This window comes from Nomascus leucogenys, chromosome 4, assembly GCF_006542625.1.
Source record: "Nomascus leucogenys isolate Asia chromosome 4, Asia_NLE_v1, whole genome shotgun sequence".
Classification (NCBI taxonomy): Eukaryota; Metazoa; Chordata; class Mammalia; order Primates; family Hylobatidae; genus Nomascus; species Nomascus leucogenys.
Genome location: NC_044384.1, coordinates 114419220 through 114445700, shown reverse-complemented (window position 1 = coordinate 114445700; position 26481 = coordinate 114419220). Strand labels below are relative to the sequence as shown.

General features: G+C 41.1%; 2 protein-coding genes across 4 annotated transcripts in view; one reads left to right on the top strand and one right to left on the bottom strand.

Annotated features, from left to right (window-relative positions):
• Positions 1-3355: 3355 nt before the first annotated feature.
• Positions 3356-6787, bottom strand: EPM2AIP1 (EPM2A interacting protein 1). The gene has a single exon (XM_012498527.2). It carries the CDS (start codon positions 6629-6631, stop codon positions 4808-4810), a length of 1824 nt encoding a protein of 607 aa, XP_012353981.1. The 5' UTR covers positions 6632-6787; the 3' UTR covers positions 3356-4807.
• Positions 6788-6905: 118 nt separating this feature from the next.
• The window catches only part of MLH1 (mutL homolog 1), a 56122-nt gene continuing 36546 nt past the window's right edge, over positions 6906-26481 (top strand). For 2 of the 3 annotated variants that reach the window (XM_030812146.1, XM_003256846.4), the window contains exons 1-8: positions 6906-7219; positions 10336-10426; positions 14593-14691; positions 18045-18118; positions 20644-20716; positions 22781-22872; positions 25613-25655; positions 25805-25893. In XM_030812146.1, the coding sequence (XP_030668006.1) occupies positions 7104-7219; positions 10336-10426; positions 14593-14691; positions 18045-18118; positions 20644-20716; positions 22781-22872; positions 25613-25655; positions 25805-25893 (677 nt within the window). In that variant the 5' untranslated portion in view covers positions 6906-7103. The remainder of the gene's footprint in view (positions 7220-10335; positions 10427-14592; positions 14692-18044; positions 18119-20643; positions 20717-22780; positions 22873-25612; positions 25656-25804; positions 25894-26481) is intronic. The other variant, XM_030812147.1, reaches the window with a different exon arrangement.

The window sequence follows — 26481 nt, the reverse complement described above, 5'->3', positions numbered from 1 at the left end:
GCAACATTTTAATATCAAAAAGAAAGATAAAAATGGGAAACCCTTTTAAAAATAAATAAGTAAAAACAGAAATCCTTTAGCCAAAAGGTTGATTAAAACCCAGTTTTGCCACTGGGTGCAGAGGCTCACATGTATAACACCAACATTTTGGGAGCCCAAGGCGAGCGGACGGCTTCAGTCCAGGAGTTCGAGACTAGCCTGGGCAATATAGCAAGACCCTGTCTCCACATAAAAATACAAAAATTAGCTGGGTGTACTCGTATATACCTGTAGTCCCAGCTACTTGGGAGGCTGCAGTGAGAGAATTGCTTGAGCCAGGAAGGCAGAGATTGCATTGAGCTGAGATTGCGCCTCTGCACTCCAGCCTGGGTGACAAAGTGAGACCCTGCCTCAAAAAAAAAAAAAAAAAAAAGCCAGTTTTGCAGCAAGGACCAAATCACTGGATGACTATGACACCTACTGTTAAGATCTCTCTGAATGACTTAATATGCCTCAGACTAAAACTCCAACTAAGATTATACTAGTTAATCCCTTAAATTGGTCAAAATGGCTTAAGGAAGTAGACTAAGGGTGTGGCTTTCCCACCTAAGCCTGAAAAGCCTCAGTTACCCAGAAATTAAGTTCAGAGAGGCATGAGAACAAGAAGGCAAAGGAATACAGCAAACTTTAGAAGTATACATTAACTAGATGTCACTTTTGGGTCATCTCCCTTTTGGGTGATAAGGACATTCTGCAGGTATAAAAACAAGTGAACTGAATATATAGTGACCAGAAGGGCTGAGTCAGTCTTCCATTTTGTTAAATTTACTTACTTTTAAATCCCAGAAGAGCCAAAAATCATCTGTAAAGGAAAGTAGCAAGTAAATAGCATGCCATTTTCTCCTAGTGTTGATGCCTACAAAAGGAAAAATGATTATTAACTCTTAGGCAGCATTATCTTTTTCCAATACTAAATGTAACATTTTAATCACTTAAGTATTGTTTTAGTTCACTAAATAGCTGTCTAATCTTTTCCCTCTATATGTAGGTTCCTTTGGAAATTAAAAAATATATGACACTTACTGTTCACAAAGGGCAAAAAAAGAAAATAAGATTCTATACATGGATATGCAAACTTAGTATTACATAGTGGATTTGGTGTGTATATCTGGTTTTGAATCCTGAGTTTACTACTTACTGTGTTTACCAGGGAAAACCGCAATTCGTTTAACAGTCACATAATACATATTTGAGTCACATGCTAAGCACTACACTAAATTCTGGGAATACAACAATGAGGTCCCTAGTTACAAAGAACTTATCTTCATTTTTCAATTAGTAATATGTGGATAAAAGTTACCCAATGGACAGTCTAAGGCAGAATGACTGTGAAGGTCAAATAAGACTGTGAAAGAGCTTCAAAAATTGTAAAACACTACACAAATATTCGTTTGTCCAAACATTTATTGAAATGCCAGGCATTGTGCTAAGCACTAGAGATATAACAGTGAACAAGGCTTATATGGTCCCTGCCCTTACAAAGCTTACAGTCTAGCAGTGATCAATAAGCAGGAACAATAAAGTGTGCCAAGTGTATGTTTGGGAAAGAACAGGTGTATAGGGAATGGATATTAAGGGCACCTAATCTAGAGGGCATCAATGAAGGAAGTTTCCTAGATGAAGTGGCATAGTGAGACCTTAAAGATGAAGATAAATTTGTATTGTACTCTAAGAACAATGGTGAAAGCAGTGCAGTGATATGATCAGTAAGTCTTTTGGAGCAATTTGGTTGTAGTGTATAAATGAATAAAAATAAAAAACAGGGAGACTAATAAGGAGGCTGTTGCTATAATTTAGGTAGGTTGATGGCCTAAATTAAAATGGTAGCATTGGAGAATTGGGAAAAAGGACAAATGAATGGTTGGTAGTGGTAATGCCATTTAGTGAAAGAGGAAACATGAGAGGAAGAGCAGGATTGGGGGGCAAGATCAATGACATGTAGTGCCTGAGACAGCAAAGAGGATTTGTCAGCAATTAGATATATCAATTAGGGAAGGTCTCGAAAGGAGATATGAATCTGACAGTCATTTGCATACAAATGGTAAGGAAACCATGGAAGGAAATGAGATCAGCTAGCGAGATGACACAGAACAAGGCAGTATAAAACAAATTTTTAAAAAAATATGAAGAACAGATATTGAAGGGAAGAGGTGCCTGCAGACTAAGAATGCACACCTGGAGATGGTATCTCCTCAAAGCTAAAGTAATCAAGTATTCAAGTGTTTCAAGGAGGGTAAGACAATTAACAAGGACTTAGCATAGTAGTAGAGCAATTTGAGTGGCAATACGGGACACTGGGAATACAAATTTGTCAAGAAAACTAGTAGGAATGAGCTATAGGGCAGTAACCAGTAAGGACATAAGAGTTTTTTTTTTTTTTTAAGGTACTTATTTTAACTATATTCACTGCTACAACAGGACCAGTAACAACTATATTTATTTAAAAAAAAAAAAAAAGACTGCCATGCAGTTACAGAATTACTTAATACAGAAAACAGTAAAATACACTTTTTTTCTTTTTAACAAACAAGACTAGCTTATAGCAAATTCTCTATAGCTAAGGCTCAATTTAAAATCCTTGGCTTATATCTCCCCCTCACTCAATGACTACATGATGCAAACTAATTTTATTAACACCTTAAGCAAAACATACTGGAATTTCACAAAATGTACAAGATTTCAATATTTAAGGAACTGGGGTTAGAAAGCAAGAGTGGCTTTCAGGTCTTCCAATCTTTCTCTCAAGTAATAAAGCTCTGCCGTGAATATTCAAAGCTATTGGGAAATTTATCGGTAGATTTTTCTTTTTTTTTTTTTTTTCCGGTTTTCCACTATGTTGTTTTTCTAGATATGTAAGCTTACTCTATTAACCAAAATCTCAGCTTGACCATTCTTGATAAGTACCTAATTGACATATAACTTTTTTTCTGCCTTAAATATGTATAACAGGACAGAGCCCTTAAATCTGATTCAATTATTAATTCCTGATTTACAAGTGCTATTGTGAGCTAACAGAACTTATCAATGCCTTTATTGCACTTTACCAGCCAAATTTAGAAGGTTGAAATTAATCTCTCCTATCTAGTATTCTGTCAGTTTGCCCAGCTTGCACTTTTAATTTTGCTTCTAATGGTAATCTGCCCTATCCCTTGAAATAAAATAATCTACATTTTGGGAGGGCTAATTCTTCATTGTGCCAGGCTGTCCCATGCACTGCAGGGGATGAATGTCTTTAGGCTTAAATGCCAACAGAAGCCCCTAGTAAATATGACAACCAAAAAAGTGCCCCTACACATTTCTCAGCATCCTCTGGAAGGACAGGTTACTGCCCCTAGTTGAAAGCCACTGGCACAACTTTGGTTTTTAGGCTCTTGTGCCATTTATTTTAATTGCCCAGACATCAATTCCATCTAAATTCTCAGTTATAGCCTGGTTCCTTGAATTTGCTGGATTAGTAACCACAGATTAAGGTGTTTCAATAGTTAAGACAGGACTTTGGAACAAGAGTTTTAAAATTGTATACTTAAGAGGATCTATGAATATAAGTTGGGTCCTGTTTATAATTCGTTTTACATAGTGAACATTAAGATTGCCTTTTCATGGTTAACAGAAGTTTGGAAATTACTGTTTTGGCACAAAGCAGATTATCTTAATAGAAATACAGAATTACTGCAATCTGTGAATAAGATTGCTTTTAAATATTTCTACTTGTGTGCTACCTTAAATATAGAATGTGTACGACAGTTTCAAATTTTAGAATAAATCCATTTCTAGCATCTAACAAAATCTGATACTGTATCATTTTAAAACAAAGTGTTTACTTTAGGCAGGATTTTTTAAAATAAAGCAGCAACACCCACACAGATAAGACAAAAAAGCTAAAATATCTCACACCTCCTAATCCTGGAGTGCAATCTTTTTTCCTCATCCTTTTTGATAGGGCCAAACTTGTGTCTACAGTAAAAAAAAAAGAATTACTAACTGGCAACCATTAAGATTCTATACTTACCATAGTCCTTTAATAGGCAAGCTGATAAAATAGCCCCCAGTTATAAAACAAAAAAAAATCCAAGGAAAACCCCCAATAATTAGTCTTATCTCCAAATTACAGGAAGTCTCCTATATCAGAAACTTAAAAATGATTCTAATGACTTCCTCTATCAGTAATGTGGTATCACTGAGGTGGGTGATGGGGAGGGAAAAGGGAAGAAATCTGTCAGTATTACCTTGGGACTCAGAAATGTTTAAAATAAAGTCTCAAACATTTTGATAGTTAGACAAAACACCTCCACTGTTACGTATGGTCTTCCTTTTTGGAAACTTATGAACTTGCTATGTGAGCTTCTGCAAATTGGTTCAAAAGCACATTTAAGGAGTTGATAATTTAAGACTATATGAATCAGAATTTTAACACTCCATTAAAATAAGAGCTGAAATTTTTGGCATGTATCTTCAGAACACCTAAAAAACAGACTGCAAATTCAACTCACATTAATACTAAATCTCTTTAAAATTAACTATATCATAAAAGACAATGACTTTGTCACTAAACTAAGTTTTAAAAAAGGTGGCATTCTCATGTTTCAGTCCCATGCTGCCATTTGAGATGAAAAAAAAGGCAACTGTCAGAATTTTAATTGTGATCAGTTTGGACGGCTGGTACTTGGTACTTTCTCACAATCCAAATTAGTAAACTTGAAAACTCAAACCAATTTTTGCTTTTAGAATTAAATTCTTGTTGAGTTTTTCAATCTTGTACTACAAAGCCTTATGGATTAGATTCATTTCTTTCTCTCACAAGATCATCCCAACCGGGCTCCATTTCAGTTGTGGCAACCCGAAATAGGGCTTGGAGATGCTCATCTGTCAATGGCTGACTCAAAGTGTGTTGGTTTCGAGTCAAATATGAAAAAGCCTTTTCACAGATTTGGTTACTATCAAACAAGGATGCCACCTTACAGGCAACCCCTTTGATAATTGGGTAGGATTCAGCAGACAATCCAGCATAAAACTGCCCCAAGTCTTTGATTCTGTATTCATTCCAAAGATTAGTGTTTGCCTGAAGTTTTGTTAGCTCCACCCTCACTGAAATAGGTGCATATTCAGGTTTAAAGTTAAATGGATTTGAAAAAAGTTCTAAGTCCTTTTTAATGAACCTGAGGTCCTTAAAATGTCTCTCAAATTCTTTTTGGAGACGACAGATCACCATTTGATACCTATCAGGATCAAATATTTTTTGATCTTCCTTATTTTGCTGTTTTAGCTCATCAACAACTTCTCTGAGGGCAGGAAAGTCTGTTAGATTTTTTTCCTCAATATGTCTTTGAAACAAATTCAGCTTAACTTCGAAAGTACAAATATGGTCAAACGCAGCAGCAGCAAAGACTTTACTAACTCGTAATTCTTCACTGAGTTCTCGAAGGTGTTCCATAATGTCCACCAAGAAGCCAAAGTCACACAGCCATTGTTTGTCTGAGAAGTGAACTGTTGTTGCCCCTACTGAAACCAAGAACGCTTCCACTTCTTTTCTTAGAGAGAATATTAGTTTTAAAGTTTTCCCTCTCCTAAGCCAATTGTTCAGACATCGTCCATTAACCCTTTCGCCATGCTCTGATTCAGATTCAGTTAGTAAAGTCTGAAATTCAGGTCGCCTAACGCCTCTGGTCTTAATCAAAACTATCCATTCGGATATGGTATTTATGATCTGATTAACATCTACATCATAGGAGCTCAACAGTTCCAAGTGAAGAAATCCTGAATAATGAATGACATTCCAACAGTTGGGGCTTACGGCCTTTTCTCTCATGTATGAGACGAGTCCTGAGTTCTCACCAATCATCCTCAAAGTATGGGTCGTGGTCAGTCCAACCATTCTCTGCAAGCTAAGCCCTGCTGTCTGCAGGGCCTCTAGGATTGCCGACATGAGCGCACCAACACTGAAATGATGAGTCAGGTTGATTATGGTCAGAAGATCTTCTTGCACCTCCAACTCAGGGCCTACACCGCGGATAAAGACCAGGAGGTAGTTCTCATAGGCCACAAAAGCCTGGTCGTCCAAAGCAAGAGAATAGGCTTTAAAGTCCCTGGCTCGGCTAAAAAGCTGGTTGCGTAGATTCCTGTCAATGCTCAGGATCCTCTGCCTTGTGATCTCTGGAGATAAGTCAACGCCTTGCAGGACGCTTACATGCTCGGGCAGTACTTCTCTCAGCAATACCTCCATGCACTGGTATACAAAGTCCCCCTCACCCCAGCCGCGACCCTTCAAGGCCAAGAGGCGGCAGAGCCCGAGGCCTGCACGAGCAGCTCTCTCTTCAGGAGTGAAGGAGGCCACGGGCAAGTCGCCCTGACGCAGACGCTCCACCAGGGCCGCGCGCTCGCCGTCCGCCACATACCGCTCGTAGTATTCGTGCTCAGCCTCGTAGTGGCGCCTGACGTCGCGTTCGCGGGTAGCTACGATGAGGCGACGACAGACCAGGCACAGGGCCCCATCGCCCTCCGGAGGCTCCACCACCAAATAACGCTGGGTCCACTCCGGCCGGAAAACTAGAGCCTCGTCGACTTCCATCTTGCTTCTTTTGGGCGTCATCCACATTCTGCGGGAGGCCACAAGAGCAGGGCCAACGTTAGAAAGGCCGCAAGGGGAGAGGTGGAGCCTGAGAAGCGCCAAGCACCTCCTCCGCTCTGCGCCAGATCACCTCAGCAGAGGCACACAAGCCCGGCTCCGGCATCTCTGCTCCTATTGGCTGGATATTTCGTATTCCCCGAGCTCCTAAAAACGAACCAATAGGAAGAGCGGACAGTGATCTCTCTAACGCGCAAGCGCATATCCTTCTAGGTAGCGGGCAGTAGCCGCTTAAGGGAGGGACGAGGAGACCCAGCAACCCACAGAGTTGAGAAATTTGACTGGCATTCAAGCTGTCAAATCAATAGCTGCCGCTGAAGGGTGGGGCTGGATGGCGTAAGCTACAGCTGAAGGAAGAACGTGAGCAAGAGGCACTGAGGTGATTGGCTGAAGGCACTTCCGTTGAGCATCTAGACGTTTCCTTGGCTCCTCTGGCGCGAAAATGTCGTTCGTTGCAGGGGTTATTCGGCGGCTGGACGAGACAGTGGTGAACCGCATCGCGGCGGGGGAAGTTATCCAGCGGCCAGCTAATGCTATCAAAGAGATGATTGAGAACTGGTACGGAGGGAGTCGAGCCGGGCTCACTTAAGGGCCACGACTTAACGGGCCGCTCCACTCAATGGCGCGGACACGCCTCTTTGCCCGGGCAGAGGCATGTACAGCGCATGCCCACAACGGCGGAGGCCGCGGGGTTCCCTGACGTGCCAGTCAGGCTTTCTCCCTTTCCGCAAACCGTGTGTTTCTTTACCGCTCTGCCCGAGACCTTTTAAGGGTTGTTTGGGGTGTAAGTGGAGGAATATACCTAGTGTTGTCTTAATGGTACCGTTAACTAAGTAAGGAAGCCACTTAAAATTATGTGTGCAGAACATGCAAAGTTAAAAGATGTATAAAAGCTTAGGATGGGGAAAAAAACCTTTTTTCAGAGGATACTGTGTTACTATTTGCTTGCTTTTCATTCATTCCAGAAATCATCTGTACACATCCAAAGGCACAATTCATTTTGAGTTTCATTCAAAACAAATCATTTGTAGTTTTAGGACAGGCTGATGCACTTTGGGCTTGACTTGTGATTACCCTGTTGTTAAATTAGTGACCCCACTTAGTGTTTAACTGTCCTTTACTTCGGAGGGCGCATTTCGAAGATAGCAGATTTTATGGGTCATCCGTGGATTTTGAAGCTTATAACTGACAAAAAATGTGGAGGGAAGAGATTTGAAACATGTGGAAGGAAAAGTGAGTGTAGACTATAAACTTCCAAAAAGACATGCCCAAAATACACCTAAACGTTATATCAGATTGTTTTGTTAAAATCAGTTGTTAGTGAAGTCCGTACATTAATAGAAAAAAGAATGCTTCAGTTTGGAATGCTAGGTTTCTAGAGGGATTTATTGTGAAAGTATAAACTATTCAGGGCAATGGGACTGAGAGAACAGTGGGTAGAAAGGACCACTGAAGGAAAGGAAGAGAATTGGAAGGTAGATGAAAGAAGGAGTAAGGAACCTGGGGATGTTTTCTCCTTTTCACTTGTAATAGTAGTAACAGAAGCAATGGCAGACTGGCTTTTGTTTCTACTATGTTAGAATGAATTGACAGAACAACTGGGCCTATTATTATACTGTGCCAGAATACTGTAAAACAAAACTAAATGTACTGGCTTGGTGGCTTGTAATTCCTTAAGTGGAGATTTTTTATTTTTTTATTTTTTTTTTGTGACGGAGTCTCACTTTGTCACCCAGGCTGGAGTGCAGTGGCACGATCTCAGCTGACTGCAACCTCCGCCTCACAGGTTCAAGGGAGATTCTCCTGCCTCAGCCTCCTGAGTAGCTAGGACTATAGGTGTGTGCCACCACACCTGGCTAATTTTTTGGATTATTATATATATTTTGAGACGAAATTTTGCTCTTATTGCCCAGGCTGGAGTGCAATGGCATGCTCTCGGCTCACCACAACCTCCACCTCCCGGGTTCAAGCGATTCTCCTACCTCAGCCTCCCGAGTAGCTGAGATTACAGGCATGTGCCATCACGCCTGACTAATTTTGTATTTTTAGTAGAGATGGGATTTCTCCATGTTGGTCAGGTTGGTCTCGAACTCCTGACCTCAGGTGAACCGCCTGCCTCAGCCTTCCAAAGTGCTGGGATTACAGGCGTGAGCCACCGCGCCCTGCAATTTTTTGTATTTTTAATAGAGACAGGGTTTTACCATGTTAGCCAGGATGGTCTCGATCTCCTGACCTCAGGTGGTCCACTCGCCTCAGCCTCCCAAAGTGCTGGGATTACAAGCGTGAGCAACCGTGCCCGGCTCAAGTGGAGATTTTTATATGGTGTCCAGTTACATTCTTTTTAATACGTAAGTTCAGATGACTAATACAACTTCAATACAGGGGCTCATGAGAAATGTCTGTAATATTTAAGTAACTTATTTTCTTGTTTCTTTTCTTTTTAAGATGAAGTCTTACTCTGTTGCCCAGGCTGAAGTGCAGTGGCATGATCTTAGCTCAGGACAACCTCTGCCTCCTGGTTTCAAGCGATCTTCCTGCCTCAGCCTCCCAAGTAGCTGGGAGTACAGGCGTGCATGACCACACCCGGCTAATTTTTTTATTTTTAGTAGAGACGGGGTTTCACCATGTTGGCCAGGCTGGTCTGGAACTCCTGACCTCAGGTGATCCGCCCACCTCAGCCTCCCAAAGTGTTGGGATTACAGGCGTGAGCCCCCGTGCCCAGCCTATTGTCTTATTTCTGAATAAAGAATTGTCTGTGTGGGGAATAGATAACTCTTTCTCATGCAGCCCCTGCTAGAAAATTTGTTTTCTCTAGCAGGTGGTCTATGCTTGTAGGCTACTCTTTGAAAGCACAAAAAATTTATTGACTTCTGTTTTTGTTTTTGTTTTTGTTTTTTGAGACGGAGTTTTGCCCTTATTGCCCAGGTTGGAGTGCAATGGTGTGATCTCAGCTCACCGCGATCTCAGCTCACCGCAACCTCCGCCTCCTGGGTTCATTGATTCTCCTGCCTCAGCCTCCTGAGTAGCTGGGATTACAGGCATGTATCACCATGCCTGGCTAATTTTGTATTTTTAGTAGAGATGGGGTTTCTCCATGTTGGTCAGGCTGGTCTCGAACTCCTGACCTCAGGTGATCCACCTGCCCTGGCCTCCCAAAGTGCTGGGATTACAGCTGTGAGCCATTGCGCCTGGCCAGAAAATTTATTGACTTCCTAAAGATTTATTAACTTTCTGCATTACTTTTTTTTCCCCTCCGTCGTAAATATAAAAGGGAATAGTAGAGAAAATATTCAGAATTTTATTTTTTAGTGACATTTTATTAGAGTCACTTAGGAACCTGAGGCTGAATAAAGTTCAGGTAAAAGTAAAAGTAGTTGAGAAGAGACATCTGCCAAAAGAAAACTGTTTTTAACTTCACTTGCTGTCTTTCCTAGAGGAACAGAAATAGTGCTGAATGTCCTATTAGAAATGATGGTTGCTCTGCCCGTCTCTTCCCTCTCTCTCACACAATATGTAAACTCATACAGTGTATAAGCCTGTAAGACAAAGGAAAAACACATTAATGAGGCACTGTTGTATTTATTTGGAGTTTGTTATCATTGTTTGGCTCATATTAAAATATGTACATTAGAGTAGTTGCAGACTGATAAATTATTTTCTGTTTGATTTGCCAGTTTAGATGCAAAATCCACAAGTATTCAAGTGATTGTTAAAGAGGGAGGCCTGAAGTTGATTCAGATCCAAGACAATGGCACCGGGATCAGGGTAAGTAAAACCTCAAAGTAGCAGGATGTTTGTGCACTTCATGAAGAGTCAGGACCTTTCTCTGTTCTGGAAACTAGGCTTTTGCAGATGGGATTTTTTCACTGAAAAATTCAACACCAACAATAAGTATTTATTGAGTACCTATTATTTGCTGGGCACTGTTCAGGGGATGTGGCAGTGAATAAAATAGATTAAAACCTTTTCTCTTCTGATGCTTACATTATAGTGGTGGGAGACAAAATGGGTATAATAAATATTATATCAGATAGCATTAAGTGCTGTGGAGAAAACTAAAGCAGGGAGGAAGATAGGAGTGTGCAAGCCGGAAAAGATGCAATTAAATTGAGTAGTTCAGGAAGGCTTCAATGTGGATGTGATATTTGAGAGACTGGTGGAAGTCAAGGAGCAAGTTGTGAGGCTATTTAAAGGTATTCTTGGCATACAGAACAATATACGCAAAAACTACTAAATGGAAGCATACCTGACGCTAAAGGACTATCAAGGAGGCCAGTTTGTCTAGAGGCTGAAGAGGAAAGAGTAATAGGAGATGAGGTCTGAGTGAGAACGTGTAAATCCTTGTGGGCCAAGGTAAAATCTTTAGCTTTTTTTCTGAATATGGTGGGATACTCTTAGAGGGTTTTTAAGCAGAGGTTACATGGTGTGGTGAGTTTCTTTTTTTAAATCCTTTGTCTTTCTTTGTGGAAAATAGCAGGACAGGGCAGAAGCAGTCTGTCCTGCAGACTGCTTGGTCGCAGTAGAGATGTAAGAAGCAGCGAGATTCTGGGTTGATTATGGAGGCAAAGTTCTCAGAATTTGCTGATATAGGGTGTGAGAGAAAGAGGAATCAGGAATGATTTCAAGGTTTTGGTCTGCTAAATGGAAGGAGTTGCCATTTACTAAGATGGGAAGGACTATGAAAGAAGCAGATTTTCAGAGAGATCAGAAGTTCATTTTGGGGCATGTTCAATTTAAGATGCCTGTTAGTTGGATGTTTATGTGAGTTTGGAGTGCAGGGTAGAGATTTAGGATGAATATTTGGTAGTTGTCTGCATTTTAATGGTATTAAAAGCCACGAGAAGGATGGGCACGGTGGCTCACGCCTGTAATCCCAGCACTTTGGGAGGCTGAGACGGGCAGATCACCTGAGGTCGGGAGTTCGAGACCAGCCTGACCAACGTGGAGAAACCCCATCTCTACTAAAAATATATAATTAGCCAGGCGTGGTGGCACATGCCTGTAATCCCAGCTACTCGAGAGGCTGAGGCAGGAGAATCGCTTGAACCCGGGAGGCAGAGGTTGCAGTGAGCTGAGATCACACCGTTGCGCTCCAGCTTGGGCAACAAGAGCGAAACTCCATAAAAAAAAAAAAAAAAAAAAGCCTTGAGACTCACCTGAAAAGATGCTCAACATTATTAGTCATTAGGAAAATAAATGAAAACCACAATGAGATACCACTTCACACCTATTAGGATGGCTGTTATCAAAAACAAAAACAAGTGTTTGCAAGGATGTAGAGATTGGAATTCTTGTGTATTGCTAGTGGGAATGTAAAATAGTGCAGGGTGCTGTGGAAAATGCTGTGGTGATTCCTCAAAAAATTAAACGTAATTATCATATAATCCAATAATTCCACTTCTAAGTTATTCCCAAAAGAAGGGACGCAAGCAGATATTTGTACACTCATATTCATGGCAGCATTATTTACAGTAGCCAAAAGGTGAAAGCAACCTGAGTGTCCATCAGTGGATGAATGGATAAACAAAATGGAATAATTTCAGCCTTAAATAGAAATAAAATGTTGACACATGTTGCAACATATATGAACTTTGAAGACATCATGTTAAGTTAAATAAGTTGGTCACTAAAGGACAAATATTATATGATCCCTCTTATGTGGTTCCTAGAGTAGCCACATTCATATAGACAGTAGAGTGGTGGTTGCCCAGGGCCGGGGGGAGCGAGGATAATGGAAATTATTGTTTATTGGGTACAGAGTTTCTGTTTGGGGAAGATGAAGAAATTCTGGAGATGGATCATGATGATAGTTAACACAGCAGTGTGAATATAGTTAATGGCACAGAACTGTACATTTAAAAATGGTTAAGATGGAAAATTTTCTGTTACATATATTTTACTGCAATTTTTTTAAATTTTATTATTATTATACTTTAAGTTTTAGGGTACATGTGCACAACGTGCAGGTTTGTTACATATGTATACATGTGCCATGTTGGTGTGCTGCACCCATTAACTCGTCATTTAGCATTAGGTATATCTCCTAGTGCTATCCCTCCCCCCTCCCCCCACCCCACAACAGGCCCCAGTGTGTGATGTTCCCCTTCCTGTGTCCATGTGTTCTCATTGTTCAATTCCCACCTATGAGTGAGCACATGTGGTGTTTGGTTTTTTGTCCTTGCGATAGTTTGCTGAGAATGATGGTTTCCAGCGTCATCCATGTCCCTACAAAGGACATGAACTCATCATTTTTTATGGCTGCATAGTATTCCATGGTGTATATGTGCCGCATTTTCTTAATCCAGTCTATCATTGTTGGACATTTGGGTTGGTTCCAAGTCTTTGCTATTGTGAATAGTGCCACAATAAACATACGTGTGCATGTGTCTTTATAGCAGCATGATTTATAATCCTTTGGGTATATACCCAGTAATGGGATGGCTGAGTCAAATGGTATTTCTAGTTCTAGATCCCAGAGGAATCGCCACACTGACTTCCACAATGGTTGAACTAGTTTACAGTCCCACCAACAGTGTAAAAGTGTTCCTATTTCTCCACATCCTCTCCAGGACCTGTTGTTTCCTGACTTTTTAATGATCGCCATTCTAACTGGTGTGAGATGGTATCTCATTGTGGTTTTGATTTGCATTTCTCTGATGGCCAGTGATGAGCATTTTTTCATGTGTTTTTTGGCTGCGTAAATGTCTTCTTTTGAGAAGTGTCTGTTCGTATCCTTCGCCCACTTTTTGATGAGGTTGTCTGTTTTTTTCTTGTAAATTTGTTTGAGTTCATTGAAAAATTAGAATTTTTTTTTTCCCTTTTTTAGAGGCAAGGTCTCACTCTGTCGCCCACACTGGAGTGCAGTTGTGTAAGCATAGCTCGCTGTAACTTTGAACTCCTGGGCTCAAGCAATTCTCTCATCTCAGCCAGCTGAAGTAGTAACTGTAGGTGCACACCACCATGCCTGGCTATTTTTATTTTTGTAGAAATAGGGCCTTGCTTTGTTGCCAAGGCTGGTCTTGAACTCCTGACCTCAAGCAGTCCTCCTGTCTCAGCCTCCCAAAGTGCTGGGATTATAGGTGCGAGCCACTGCGCCCAGCCTTGGAGATTTTTAATAAAGAAGCTTGTCAATTAAACAAACAACAAAAAGCCCTGAGACTGAATGAGATAATCAAGACAGTATGTGTAGATAGAGAAGAGGTCCAAGGAAGGAGTCTTGGGTGACTCTGATGTCAAGAAGTGAGGACATGAGGCAGAAACAGCAGTGACTGAGAAGGAGCCACGTAGCAAGAAAGGAGGAACACCAGAACAGTGTGGTATTCTGGATTCCAAACAAGGAAGTTACTGCTAATTTTAAAGCTCTTCTCAGGCTGGGCATGGTGGCTCACACCTGTAGTCCCAGCACTTCGGGAGGCTGAGGTGGGTAAATCACTTGAGCTCATGTGTTTGAGACCAGCTTGGGCAACATGGTGAAACCTCATCTCTACTAAAAATATAAGAAATTAAGGCCAGGTGTGGTAGCTCACGCCTGTAATCCCAGCGCTTTGGGAGGTCAAGGCAGCCAGATCATTTGAGATCAGGAGTTGGAGACCAGCATGGCCAGCATAGTGAAGCCCCATCTCTACTAAAAATACAAGACAAAATTAACTGAGCATGGTGGCGCATACCTGTAATCCCAGCCACTTGGGAGGCTGAGACATGAGAATTGCTTGAACCCAGGAGGCAGAGGTTGCAGTGAGCTGAGATCTCACCACTGCACTTCAGCCTGGGTGACAGAGCAAGACTCTGTCTCAAAAAAAAAAAAAAAAAAGAAAAGAAAAAAAAAAAACTCAGAGGATTTTTTTTCCTGGATTAAATCAAGAAAATGGGAATTCAGAGATTTGGAAAAATGAGTAACATAATTATTTACTCATCTTTTTGGTATCTAACAGAAAGAAGATCTGGATATCGTATGTGAAAGGTTCACTACTAGTAAACTGCAGTCCTTTGAGGATTTAGCCAGTATTTCTACCTATGGCTTTCGAGGTGAGGTAAGCTAAAGATTCAAGAAATGTATAAAATATCCTCCTGTGATGACATTGTCTGTCATTTGTTAGTATGTATTTCTCAACATAGATAAATAAGGTTTGGTACCTTTTACTTGTTAAATGTATGCAAATCTGAACAAACTTAATGAACTTTAACTTTCTAAGACTGAGAATTGTTCATAAATAAACTATTTTACCTGCAGAGACCTCTGATATTATATGTCTCTTGATGGAAGTACCCAATACCACCTATGAAGTTTTCTTGTCAAAAAATCAAATGTGAATCTGATCATTACTTAGATCTAAGTACCAATATGTGAAAAATATAGGAGACAAGGAAGCATGGTAAATGATACTGAGATTGGGAGACTACATGAAAAAAGACTTGTTCCCTTCAACAGATAGACAGCAGGGAAAAAAGAATAGAGAAAGGAGTAAAGAACCTGTAGATTAAAAGACATTTAAGGGGCATATGAACCAGGTCCAACCTAAATCCCGATGGAGCAAACTATAAAAAATTTTTTTTTGAGACAAATGTTTGAATACAGGTTGACTATTTGATGGCATTAAGGAGAAATTATGAATTATCTTGGTATAAAAATATTGTCATGGGTTTTTTTTTTGAGTCCTTACCTTTTAAGATACATACTAAAATATTTGTGGGTAAAATTATATGACATATCATAGGAGTATATGATTTAGAAAACAGATTAAAATATAAAAGGATAAAATAGGATCTTATATTTGTGACTAACTTCCTGATGGATATCTTTCTACCCAGTAAATATAGGCCTATCCAGGTTTTAATGGCTACATGTATGTACTGTAGTTTGTTTAAATGGTTTCCTATTGAAAATTTATGCTCTTTGCCATTTTTTCCTGTTTAACATTCTGTTTTTTTGGTTTTTTTTTTTTTTTTTTTGAGACAGCGTCTTGCTCTGTTATCCAGACTGGAGTGCAGTGACATGATCTCAGCTCACTACAACCTCCGCCTTCTGGGTTCAAGCTATTCTCCTGCCTCAGCCTCCTGAATAGCTGGGATTACAGGCGTGCACCACCATGCCCGGCTAATTTTTGTGTTTTTGGTAGAGACAGGGTTTGGCCACGTTGGCCAGGTTGGTCTTGAACTCCTGACCTTGAGTGATCTGCCCGCCTTGGCCTTGCAAAGTGCTGGGGTTACAGGCATGAGCCACCACGTCTGACCTTGTTTAAGGTTCTGATGAGTATTCTTATAGGTACACTGTGTTTCATTTAATTATTTCCTTAGGATAAATTTATGGAAATAACATTCCTTGGTAAAAGAATACATATTTTAAAAACTGTATTAGTTCCCTGTTGCTGTCAAAAAATTTCTAGAAACTTAGTGGCATTAAACAATACAAATTAATTATTCTACAGTTCTGGAGATTAGAAGATACGGGTCTTACTAGCCCTCGCTAGGCTAAAATCAAGGTTTTGGCAGGACTGTGTTCCTCTATGGAAGTTCCGGGGGGCCAGATAAACTACTTTACAGTAGTTATTTTAAGGGAATGAAAGTGAAGATGGGGTTGGGTAGTCAGAGAGGCTGTTACTTTTCATTTTTGGCCTTTCAGTAGTTTGAATTTTTTTATCATAAACATGTGTTACTTTAATTTTTACAAAGTAAAAAGCAGCTGTGATTGAGTCTCTGTAATTTAGATCAATTTACACCAAACTAGGGTGGTCTCATGTATCATCTTGCTCACAGTGACTGCTAGATTATTCCAAGAAGGGACAATTTCCAAGACTTGGTTTACACTAAGACGGCTCCTGATTTTAATGATACCTTAGATCAAACTCTAGGAAGGCAGTTTCATTTTGGCTTTGCAGCTCCCTGGGTCATTTTCCAAGCCCATGGCCTCCTGGAGTCTTTGCCTAGCTGTTGGTTATCTTTGTGGCTATTATTTCACTATAATTATACAGGGAAGATTTATTGAGGGATTTCTGTGTACCAGCCATGGTTCTCAGCACTTTGTATACTTTGTATTAACTCTTGACTCCTGACAGTAACTCTATAGAGGTTCTGCTGTTACCCAGTTTTACATGAGGGAAACATGGCCAGCGGACGCAGTTAGAAAATGGCAAAGTGGGGATTAGAAACTAGGCAGTTTGACTCCAGAGTCTGTGCCCCTGTCCACTTGGCTCCACTGCTGGGGAAGAGGCCTCTGAAGCAGCAGGACCATCTGCTGTGCCATGTGTAGTGTCACTCTATCTTCCTGGTGTGATGTTGTGTTCTACTTTGCATTTTCAAGTCTTTCCTTATACAGGTCTCAAAATCATTTACCTTTTTTTTTTTTTTTTTTGAGACGGAGTCTCACTCTGTTGCCCAGGCTGGAGTGTAGTGGCACAGTCTCACTCACTGCAACCTCTGCCTCCAAGGTTCAAGTGATTCTCCTTCCTCAGCCTCCCAAGTAGCTCTGATTACAGGCACATGCCACCACAGCTAGCTAATTTTTGTATTTTTAGTAGAGATAGTGTTTCACCATGTTGGCCAGGCTGTTCTTGAACTCCTGACCTCGGGTGATCCACCCACCTAGGCCTCCCAAAGTGCTGGGATTACAGGCATGAGCCACCCCGCCCGGCCTTATATTTTTTAATGATGCAAATTAGCTCAATTATATAAACCAGGGAAATCCAGCTAGGACCTGGTGATTTCTGAGCCTGACCCATGTGCCTTTCAATGAACTGAACTTGCCACAGCTGTATTTACTGTCTACTGAGATGCTGTCACACAGACCCCATCATAGCACAGTTCCTGAGTTACACGTTTACATACTGTAATATCCTTCTTGTGAAAAAAGATACAGATTCCAAAGGTCTGAGAAGCGAATCTTGGTTATAAAGGGGAAAAATAGTCATGGGTTTTTAAAATTTGTTTTGTCTTAATTGCATAATTTCAAATTTACGTTTCTAAATGAATAATTGCTTATATAAAGCAGTTTTGATTAACAATATAAAACACTATCTATTTGGAGTGATTCCTTTACCCGTTTCTGAAGGCAAGTTTTAAAAATTACTAGAAGACACTTCATTGAGAATATTATTAAACATGCCTATAGTTCTACCACCTCAACACAATTGCTTGTTAACACATTAATGTTTTGGTGTGTTTTGGACTTTTTAATATGTATTTTTCACTTGTTCTAGTAATTACGCTACAGATTGTTTGATCATTTCTTTTTCAACATGTCATCAAAGCAAGTGAGCAAAGTGCTCATCGTTACCACATATTAATACAAAATGGAAGAGGCAGTTCAGATAACCTTTCCCTTTGGTGAGGTGACAGTGGGTGACCCAGCAGTGAGTTTTTCTTTCAGTCTATTTTCTTTTCTTCTTAGGCTTTGGCCAGCATAAGCCATGTGGCTCATGTTACTATTACAACGAAAACAGCTGATGGAAAGTGTGCATACAGGTATAGTGCTGACTTCTTTTACTCATATATTCATCCTGAAATGTATTTTTTGCCTAGATCTCAGAGTAATCCTGTCTCAACACCAGTGTTATCTTTTTTGGCAGAGATCTTGAGTACATTTTCTTTTCTCCCTATTGATAAATTGATAATCCTCAAGGATGATTATTAGGTGATACTCTTACTTCACGGATTCTTAAAAGATATGATTTAACATATTACAAGTGCCTAGCAAGGTGTCTGTTACACATAGGTATTCTAAGTAAATGGTAGCTGCTGATGTAATTTCTGCCCCTTTGCCCTTCAGTTGGAGTATTGCTTTGGACTGATTAGAGGGCTGTGGCTGGGATGCTAAAGATTCATGTTTCCTTAGCTGGCTCCTGAGCCACCAGCTCCTACCACCTGTGTATACCTGTGCTGGTTTGCCTTCCTACAAGTAGCTGCTGGCTATCTGTTATGCTGGTACAGTTTTCAGAAGCTGATGAATGGCCTTGGACCAGAACAAAAATGGGATTCAGGATAACAAAATCGCACCTTTGTTTTTATAAGCACTGGCCATTCACTAGTTGAAGACTGGTAGGAATACCTGACTCATGCCAAAAAAAAGATAATTTTTAAAAATCACACAGATTGTTTGTAGATTAAAAGGGAAAATAGGCTACGTATAGTGGCTTTGCCTGTGACTTTGGGAGGCTGAAGTGGGAGGATTGCTTGAAGTCAGGAGTTTGAGACTAGCCTGGGAAACAGAGCAAGACCCTGTCTCTACAGAAAATTTTTAAAAAATTAGCTGGGTATGGTGATGCACATCTGCAGTCTTAGCTACTCCAGAGGTGGGAAGATTGCTTGAGTCCAGCAGTTTGAGGCTGCAGTGAGCTATGATTACACCACTATACTCCAACCTTAAAATAAATAAATAAATAAATAAATAAATAAATAAATAAGGGAAAATATCTTCAACAAAGGATAGTTCTGTCTGTTTCTCAGTCTTCCTCAACAGATAAATGTGTGAAGTAATGGAAGTGGAGATTTCAGATTACACAACATTAATGCTAGGGGCGTTTGACTCTGTGTGAATTCTAATTGCCCTAGATCTAGATGGGCTGATACTATTAGAATCCCCTGTCACTAACTGAAGAGAGAGTTGTGAGTTAATGCCTTCCTAGATAGCCTAGGTTATGGTATGCCACTGCATACTAAAATGGCTCCCCTTCCATAGCAGGATGAAATAGAATCATTATCTTGGCAACCAGCCCCTGCCAATGTGCTCTCAGTCTGCCTTTCCAGCCCCTTTGCTCTACCTATTCCCAGCTGCCATGTATTCTAAAGCCTCTATGCTTTCATTTTTGTTTTTGCCTTCCTGAATGGTCTTTCCTGCTGTCTCCGCCTGAAATTATTCCTCTCTAAAGAACAGATGAATTGCCATCTCTCTGGGTTGCTTTTACCCACCCTCACTCCCACCTCAGGCTGAATGGACCCTTCTCTAGATCACTTAACATATTGTTCTACAGTTAGGTAAAAAGTCTACCTATCACTAGATCAAGAGCTTTCTTTTTTTTATTAATTTAATTTTCTTTTTTTTGAGATGGAGTCTCGCTCTGTCGCCCAGGCTGGAGTGCAGTGGTGCGATCTTGGCTCACTGCAAGCTCTGCCACCCAGGTTCGCGCCATTCTCCTGCCTCAGCCTCCCAAGTAGCTGGGACTACAGGCACCCACCACCACGCCCAGCTAATTTTTTGTATTTTTAGTAGAGACGGGGTTTCACCGTGTTAGCGAGGATGGTTTCGATCTCCTGACCTCGTGATCCACCCACCTCGGCCTCCCAAAGTGCTGGGATTACAGACATGAGCCACCGCGCCCGGCCCCAAGACCTTTCTTTATTACCAGGGCTTCCACAGACCTGACACATGGTAGTTCCTCAATAAATAATTGCAGAATTACTGAAAAATGTTACTGTTAACTTAGACAGTGGCAAAACCATTGTATGGTAGCTCAGAACTCAGCAAGTAAATAGCAACATTTGCTAGAAGAACAGATATTTTTTCAAATCCAATTCAAGGACCGGGTATGATGGCTCATGCCTGTAATCCCAGCACTTTGGGAGGCCGAAGCAGGCGTATCCAGGAGTTTGAGACCAGCCTGACCAACATGGTGAAACTCCATCTCTACTAAAAATACAAAATTAGCCGGGTATGGTGGTGGGCACCTTTAATCTCAGCTACTTGGGAGGCTGAGGCAGGAGAATCGCTTGAACCTGGTAGGCGGAGGTTGTAGTGAGCTGAGATTGTGCCATTGCTCTCCAAACTGGGAAACGAGCAAAACTGCATCTCAAAAAAAAAAAAAAAAAAAAAAAAAAATCCAATTCAAATGATTATGGAAGTAGTGGAGAAATAAACAGGAAAATGATAAATAATGAAGACAATATATAATATGGCTATATTTTAATCCATTGTTGGTATGATATTCTCTTTTCCCCTTGGGATTAGTATCTGTCTCCCTACTGGATATTAATTTGTTATCTTTTCTCGTTAGAGCAAGTTACTCAGATGGAAAACTGAAAGCTCCTCCTAAACCATGTGCTGGTAATCAAGGGACCCAGATCACGGTAAGAATGGTACATGGGAGAGTAAATTGTTGAAGCTTTGTTTGTATAAATATTGGAATAAAAAATAAAATTGCTTCTGAGTTTTCAGGGTAATAATAAAATGAATTTGCACTAGTTAATGGAGGTCCCAAGATATCCTCTAAGCAAGATAAATGACTATTGGCTTTTGTGGCATGGCAGCCTGCCATGTCCTTGTCTTTTTTAAGGGCTGGGAGATTCTTTATTGGGATGGCAAAAATCAATGGCAGGGTAGTTGGCATTGAAAGAAGATTAAGCTTGACTCCAGAAGGCATGGGTTAGAGCCTAGCTTTGTCACTCAATGGTTGTATGTCCAGAGGCAAGTCACTTAACATCCCTTAACCCCAGTTTTCTCATCTATCAAATGAAGCAAAGAATACTTGCCCTCTTGACTTAAAGGGTGTCTGATGAGACATATGACTGTATCATTAGCTGGGAGAAAGTCCATCATGCTGCCTATGTATAGTGCCTCAAGTTGGTCTCTTTCCCTTCTATGATTCCACAAAGCACCCCGCTGTCATGTTATCCATCCCGCCCCTCCACCCCAAGTCCCATCTAGAGCACATCTTGAAGTCCAATGTAACCTGCCTAATCCTGAATGTGACGAGCCAGGCAGGAGGCAGAAAAGAATGTGTGTTTTGCAATACATATTAAGAGAGATCTTGGGCTGGGCGCAGGGGCTCACACCTGTAATCTCAGCACTTTGGGAGGCCGAGGAGGGTGGATCATCTGATGTCGGGAGTTTGAGACCAGCCTGACCAACATGGAGAAACGCCATCTCTACTAAAAATACAAAATTAGCCAGGCGTGGTGGCACATGCCTGTAATCCCAGCTACTCAGGAAGGCTGAGGCAGGAGAATTGCTTGAACCCAGGAGGCAGAGGTTGTGGTGAGTTGAGATTGTGCCACTGCACTCCAGCCTGGGCAACAGGAGTGAAACACGGTCTCAAAAACAAAACAAAAAGGAAGAGAGATCTTGTACCACGGTGACCACCATGTGATTTCCAAGAACTTCAAATGATCTAAGAAATTTTGTGATTATTATTAGTTTGAAAAATACCTTTTTTTTTGGCCGGGCGCGGTGGCTCACGCTTGTAATCCCAGCACTTTGGGAGGCCAAGGCGGGTGGATCACGAGATCAGGAGATCGAGACCACGGTGAAACCCCGTCTCTACTAAAAAATACAAAAAAATTAGCCGGGCGTGGTGGCGGGTGCCTGTAGTCCCAGCTACTCGGAGAGGCTGAGGCAGGAGAATGGCGTGAACCCGGGAGGCGGAGCTTGCAGTGAGCCGAGATTGTGCCACTGTACTCCAGCCTGCACGACAGAGCGGGACTCCATCTCAAAAAAAAAAAAAAAAAAAAAAAAAAAAAATACCTTTTTTTTTTTTTTTGAGACGAAGTCTCACTCTGTTGCCCATGCTGAAGTGCGGTGGTGTGATCTCAGCTCACTGCAATCACTACCTCCTGAGTTCAAGCAATTGTCCTGCCTCAGCCTCTTGAGTACCTGGGATTACAGACATGCGTCACCATGCCCAGCTAATTTTTGTATTTTTAGTAGAGACAGGGTTTCACCATGTTGGCCAGGCTGGTCTCGAACTCCTGACCTCAGGTGACCTGCCCACCTTGGCCTCCCAAAGTTCTGGGGTTACAGACATGAGCCACTGCACCTGGCCTGAAAAATATCTTTGAATGCCATGTGATACTATACTTGTCAGTTTACATGTGTGTCCCACTAAATCATGTACTCTCCTGAGCAAGATCATGCTTTGTCTTCATATTTTCTGTACAAAGCAAAGACCCTGACACAAAGATAGCCCCCAGTGCATAGCTGAGAAATCAGTGAATGAATGTGGGAGGCAGGAAAAATGTCCTTTAATTCTTCTGTTAATGCTGTCTTATCCCTGGCCCCAGTCAGTGCTTAGAACTGTGCTGTTGGTAAATATAATTGGATTCACTATCTTAAGACCTAGCTTTTGCTAGGACATCTTGGGTTTTATTTTCAAGTACTTCTATGAAAAATCTAAGAAAAATCGATCTTCTGTTCAGGTGGAGGACCTTTTTTACAACATAGCCACGAGGAGAAAAGCTTTAAAAAATCCAAGTGAAGAATATGGGAAAATTTTGGAAGTTGTTGGCAGGTACAGTCCAAAATCTGGGAGTGGGTCTCTGAGATTTGTCATCAAAGTAATGTGTTCTAGTGCTCATACATTGTGAACGGTTGCTGAGCTAGATGGTGAAAAGTAAAACTAGATTACAGATAGTTTCTGGTCAAGGTTTAGCCACCAATTTTGCACTTTCTCTCATCTCCCCAGGAAAGAGCAGTTGGTCTTTAGATCAATGAGAGCTCTTTGATGGCAGACAAAACAAAGTGACTCTAGCCAACCTAAGCTAAAAAGAAATTTAGTGGAAGGCTAGGAGTTACCACATGAAGTGTGGGCAGCTGCCCCTTGGAGAGAATAAGAACCAGGGTGCCTCTGGGACCTAACATCATTACTGTACTCCAGTTGTTTTCATTCTTTTCCTGACTTTGCTCTAGAGTCAGTTTCCTAGCAGAGTGCATTCGATGATCATGTGCCCATATCTGTGGGGAGAAGATTTCTTGATTGGCAGTCTTACTAAGGGTGCATATCAAGTAGATTGGAATAGAGGTAGTTTCCCACAGGAAGATGAGAGGCTGTTACCAGGAGGAGGAGAAGGGATTCAGGACAGATGAAAACAACATTATATCCATGATAGACTTACTCTGCTGGTACAGATGGTACAGATGGCTTTAGTATAGGCTCTCCGAACCCACATATCATTGATTATGATAGGGATATGTTAACTATTTTTCAGTATGTATATGTATATGTGTGTGTGTATATATATATATATATATATTTTTTTTTTGAAACAGAATTTTGCTCTTGTTGCCCAGGCTGGAGTGCAATGGTGCGATCTCGGCTGACTGCAACCTCTGCCTCCTGGGTTCAAGCGATTCTCCTGTCTCAGCCTCCCGAGTAGCTGGGATTACAGGCACATGCCACCATGCCCGGCAATTTTTTTTTTTTTTTTTTTTTTTTTAGTAGAGAGGGGTTTTAATCATATTGGTCAGGCTGGTCTCGAACTCCTGACCTCAGGTGATCCCCCTATCTCGGCCTCCTAAAGTGCTGGGATTACAGGCATGAGCCACCATGCCTGGCCATTTTTCAGTATTTCTTTTTTTTTTTTTTTTGAGACAGAGTTTCGCCCTTGTTGTCCAGGCTGGAGTACAATGGCATGATCTTGGCTCACTGCAACCTCTGCTTCCAAGGTTCAAGCAATTCACCTGCCTCAGCCTTCTCGAGTAGCTGGGATTACAGGCATATGCCGCCATTCCCGGCTAATTTTCTATTTTTAGTAGAGATGGGGTTTCTCCATGTTGGTCAGGCTGGTCTTGAACTCCCAACCTCAGATGATCCTCCCGCCTTGGCCTCCCAAAGTGCTGGGATTACAGGCATTGAGCCAGCACGCCCGGCCCATTTTTCAGTATTTCTAAAAAAAAATCTAAAGTGAGTCAAACATTTCACCTTAATGAAATGACAAGTTTATACATCAAGTTTCTTTGCTTTTTCTTAGACTTTTATACTTTTTTCTTTTTGGAGACGGAGTCTTGCTGTGTCACCCAGGCTGGAGTGCAGTGGTGCTATCTCAGCTCACCGCAACCTCCATCTCCCAGGTTGAAGCAATTCGCCTACCTCAGCCTCCTGAGTAGCTGGGATTACAGGCACATGCCACCACACCCGGCTAATTTTTTTTTTTTTGTATTTTTAGTGGAGACAGGGTTTTGCCATGTTGGCCAGGCTGGTCTCGAACTCCTGACCTCAGGTGATCCGCCCGCCTCGGCCTCCCAAAGTGCTGGGATTACAGGCGTGAGCCACCGCGCCCGGCCTTTTTCTTGGAATTTTATAAATCAGTGTCAGAATATTCATTACCTCCTAAAAATAAAGGAGTTCTAGTTGGCTGTTTTGGTTTTAGGTGTGGTAAAGTGAAATATTGTTAGTTAATAAATGCATTTTGCTAGACACAATCCTTTGGTTCACGAGCTCTGTAGAGAAAAGAGAAATAACCGCCAACCAAGAAAATGTTGCGAGATATTAGAATAAGACCCAGGGACAGGAAGAAGCCAGTGAGAAGGAGGGCATGTTGAGGGCTCTGAGAGAGAATAAAAGCAGGGGTTGTTGGAGCTAGCTTTTCAAGGTATCCTTGAGGCAAACCAGACCTTTGGGACACTCTGAAAATAAAACTGAAAGTGAAGAGATTGTGGGCCGAATGTGGTGGCTCACGCCTGTAATCCCAGCACTTTGGGAGGTCGAGGTGGGTGGATCACCTGAGATCAGGAGTTCGAGACCAGCCTGGCCAACATGGCGAAACCCCATCTCTACTAAAAATACAAAAAAAATTAGCTGGGCCTGGTGGCAGGCGCCTATAATCCCAGCCACTCAGGAGGCTGAGGCAGGAGAATCGCTTGAGTCCAGGAGGCGGAGGTTGCAGTGAGCCGAGATTGTGCCATTGCACTCCAGCCTGGGCAACAAGAGTGAAACTCTGTCTCAAACATAAATAAAAATAAATAAAAAAGAGATAGTGGCGTGATATCCTTGATTCTATCAGCAACCTATAAAAGCAGAGAGGAGCCTGTGTTTTGATTCAGTCAACTTTAGCATTTTTATCTCCATGAAGTTTCTGCTGGTTTATTTTTCTGTGGGTAAAATATTAATAGGCTGTATGGAGATATTTTTCTTTATATGCACCTTTGTTTAGATACTCAACTCCACTAATTTATTTAACTAAAAGGGGGCTCTGACATCTAGTGTGTGTTTTTGGCAACTCTTTTCTTACTCTTTTGTTTTTCTTTTCCAGGTATTCAATACACAATGCAGGCATTAGTTTCTCAGTTAAAAAAGTAAGTTCTTGGTTTATGGGGGATGGTTTTGTTTTATGAAAAGAAAAAAGGGGATTTTTAATAGTTTGCTGGTGGAGATAAGGTTATGATGTTTCAGTCTCAACCGTGAGACAAATAAGTCCTTGTGTCTTCTGCTGTTTGTTTATCAGCAAGGAGAGACAGTAGCTGATGTTAGGACACTACCCAATGCCTCAACCGTGGACAATATTCGCTCCATCTTTGGAAATGCTGTTAGTCGGTATGTCGATAACCTATATAAAAAAATCTTTTACGTTTATTATCTTGGTTTATCATTCTATCACATTATTTTGGAACCTTTCAAGATAGTACCTGCATTAAGAGTTTGCTTTAGTCAAGTACGCAGGCTTGTTTTATGCTTCAGATTTGTTAATGGAGTTCTTATTTCATGTAATCAACACTTCCTGGGTGTATGTAATCTCCTAGATGCTGTGGCGTGAATCATGTGTTCTTTCAAGGTCTTAGTCTTGAAAATATTTATAGTGTAGTAGAATTATTTTATCCTCCAGTGCTCCTTCTTTTCCTTGTATTTCCATTATCACTTTAGGATTTCACTTATTTATCATTCAACATTTATTAATTGCCTCTCATAGTCCAGGCTTTGTGCTAGAAGTTAGGGATATAAAGACAAATAAGATATTTCCTGCCTTAAAGACTAGATTCGTGTCGCTAAATCTTCATTATCAAGAAAAGCGTAAGAGGGGAAAAGTGCTTGCATTATGGATTCCTCATAGTGCTCCCCTCTGCATGTAAAAACCACCATTTCCATCACAGATTCCTAGCTGTCTCAGGACTTTATAAAGCCCAA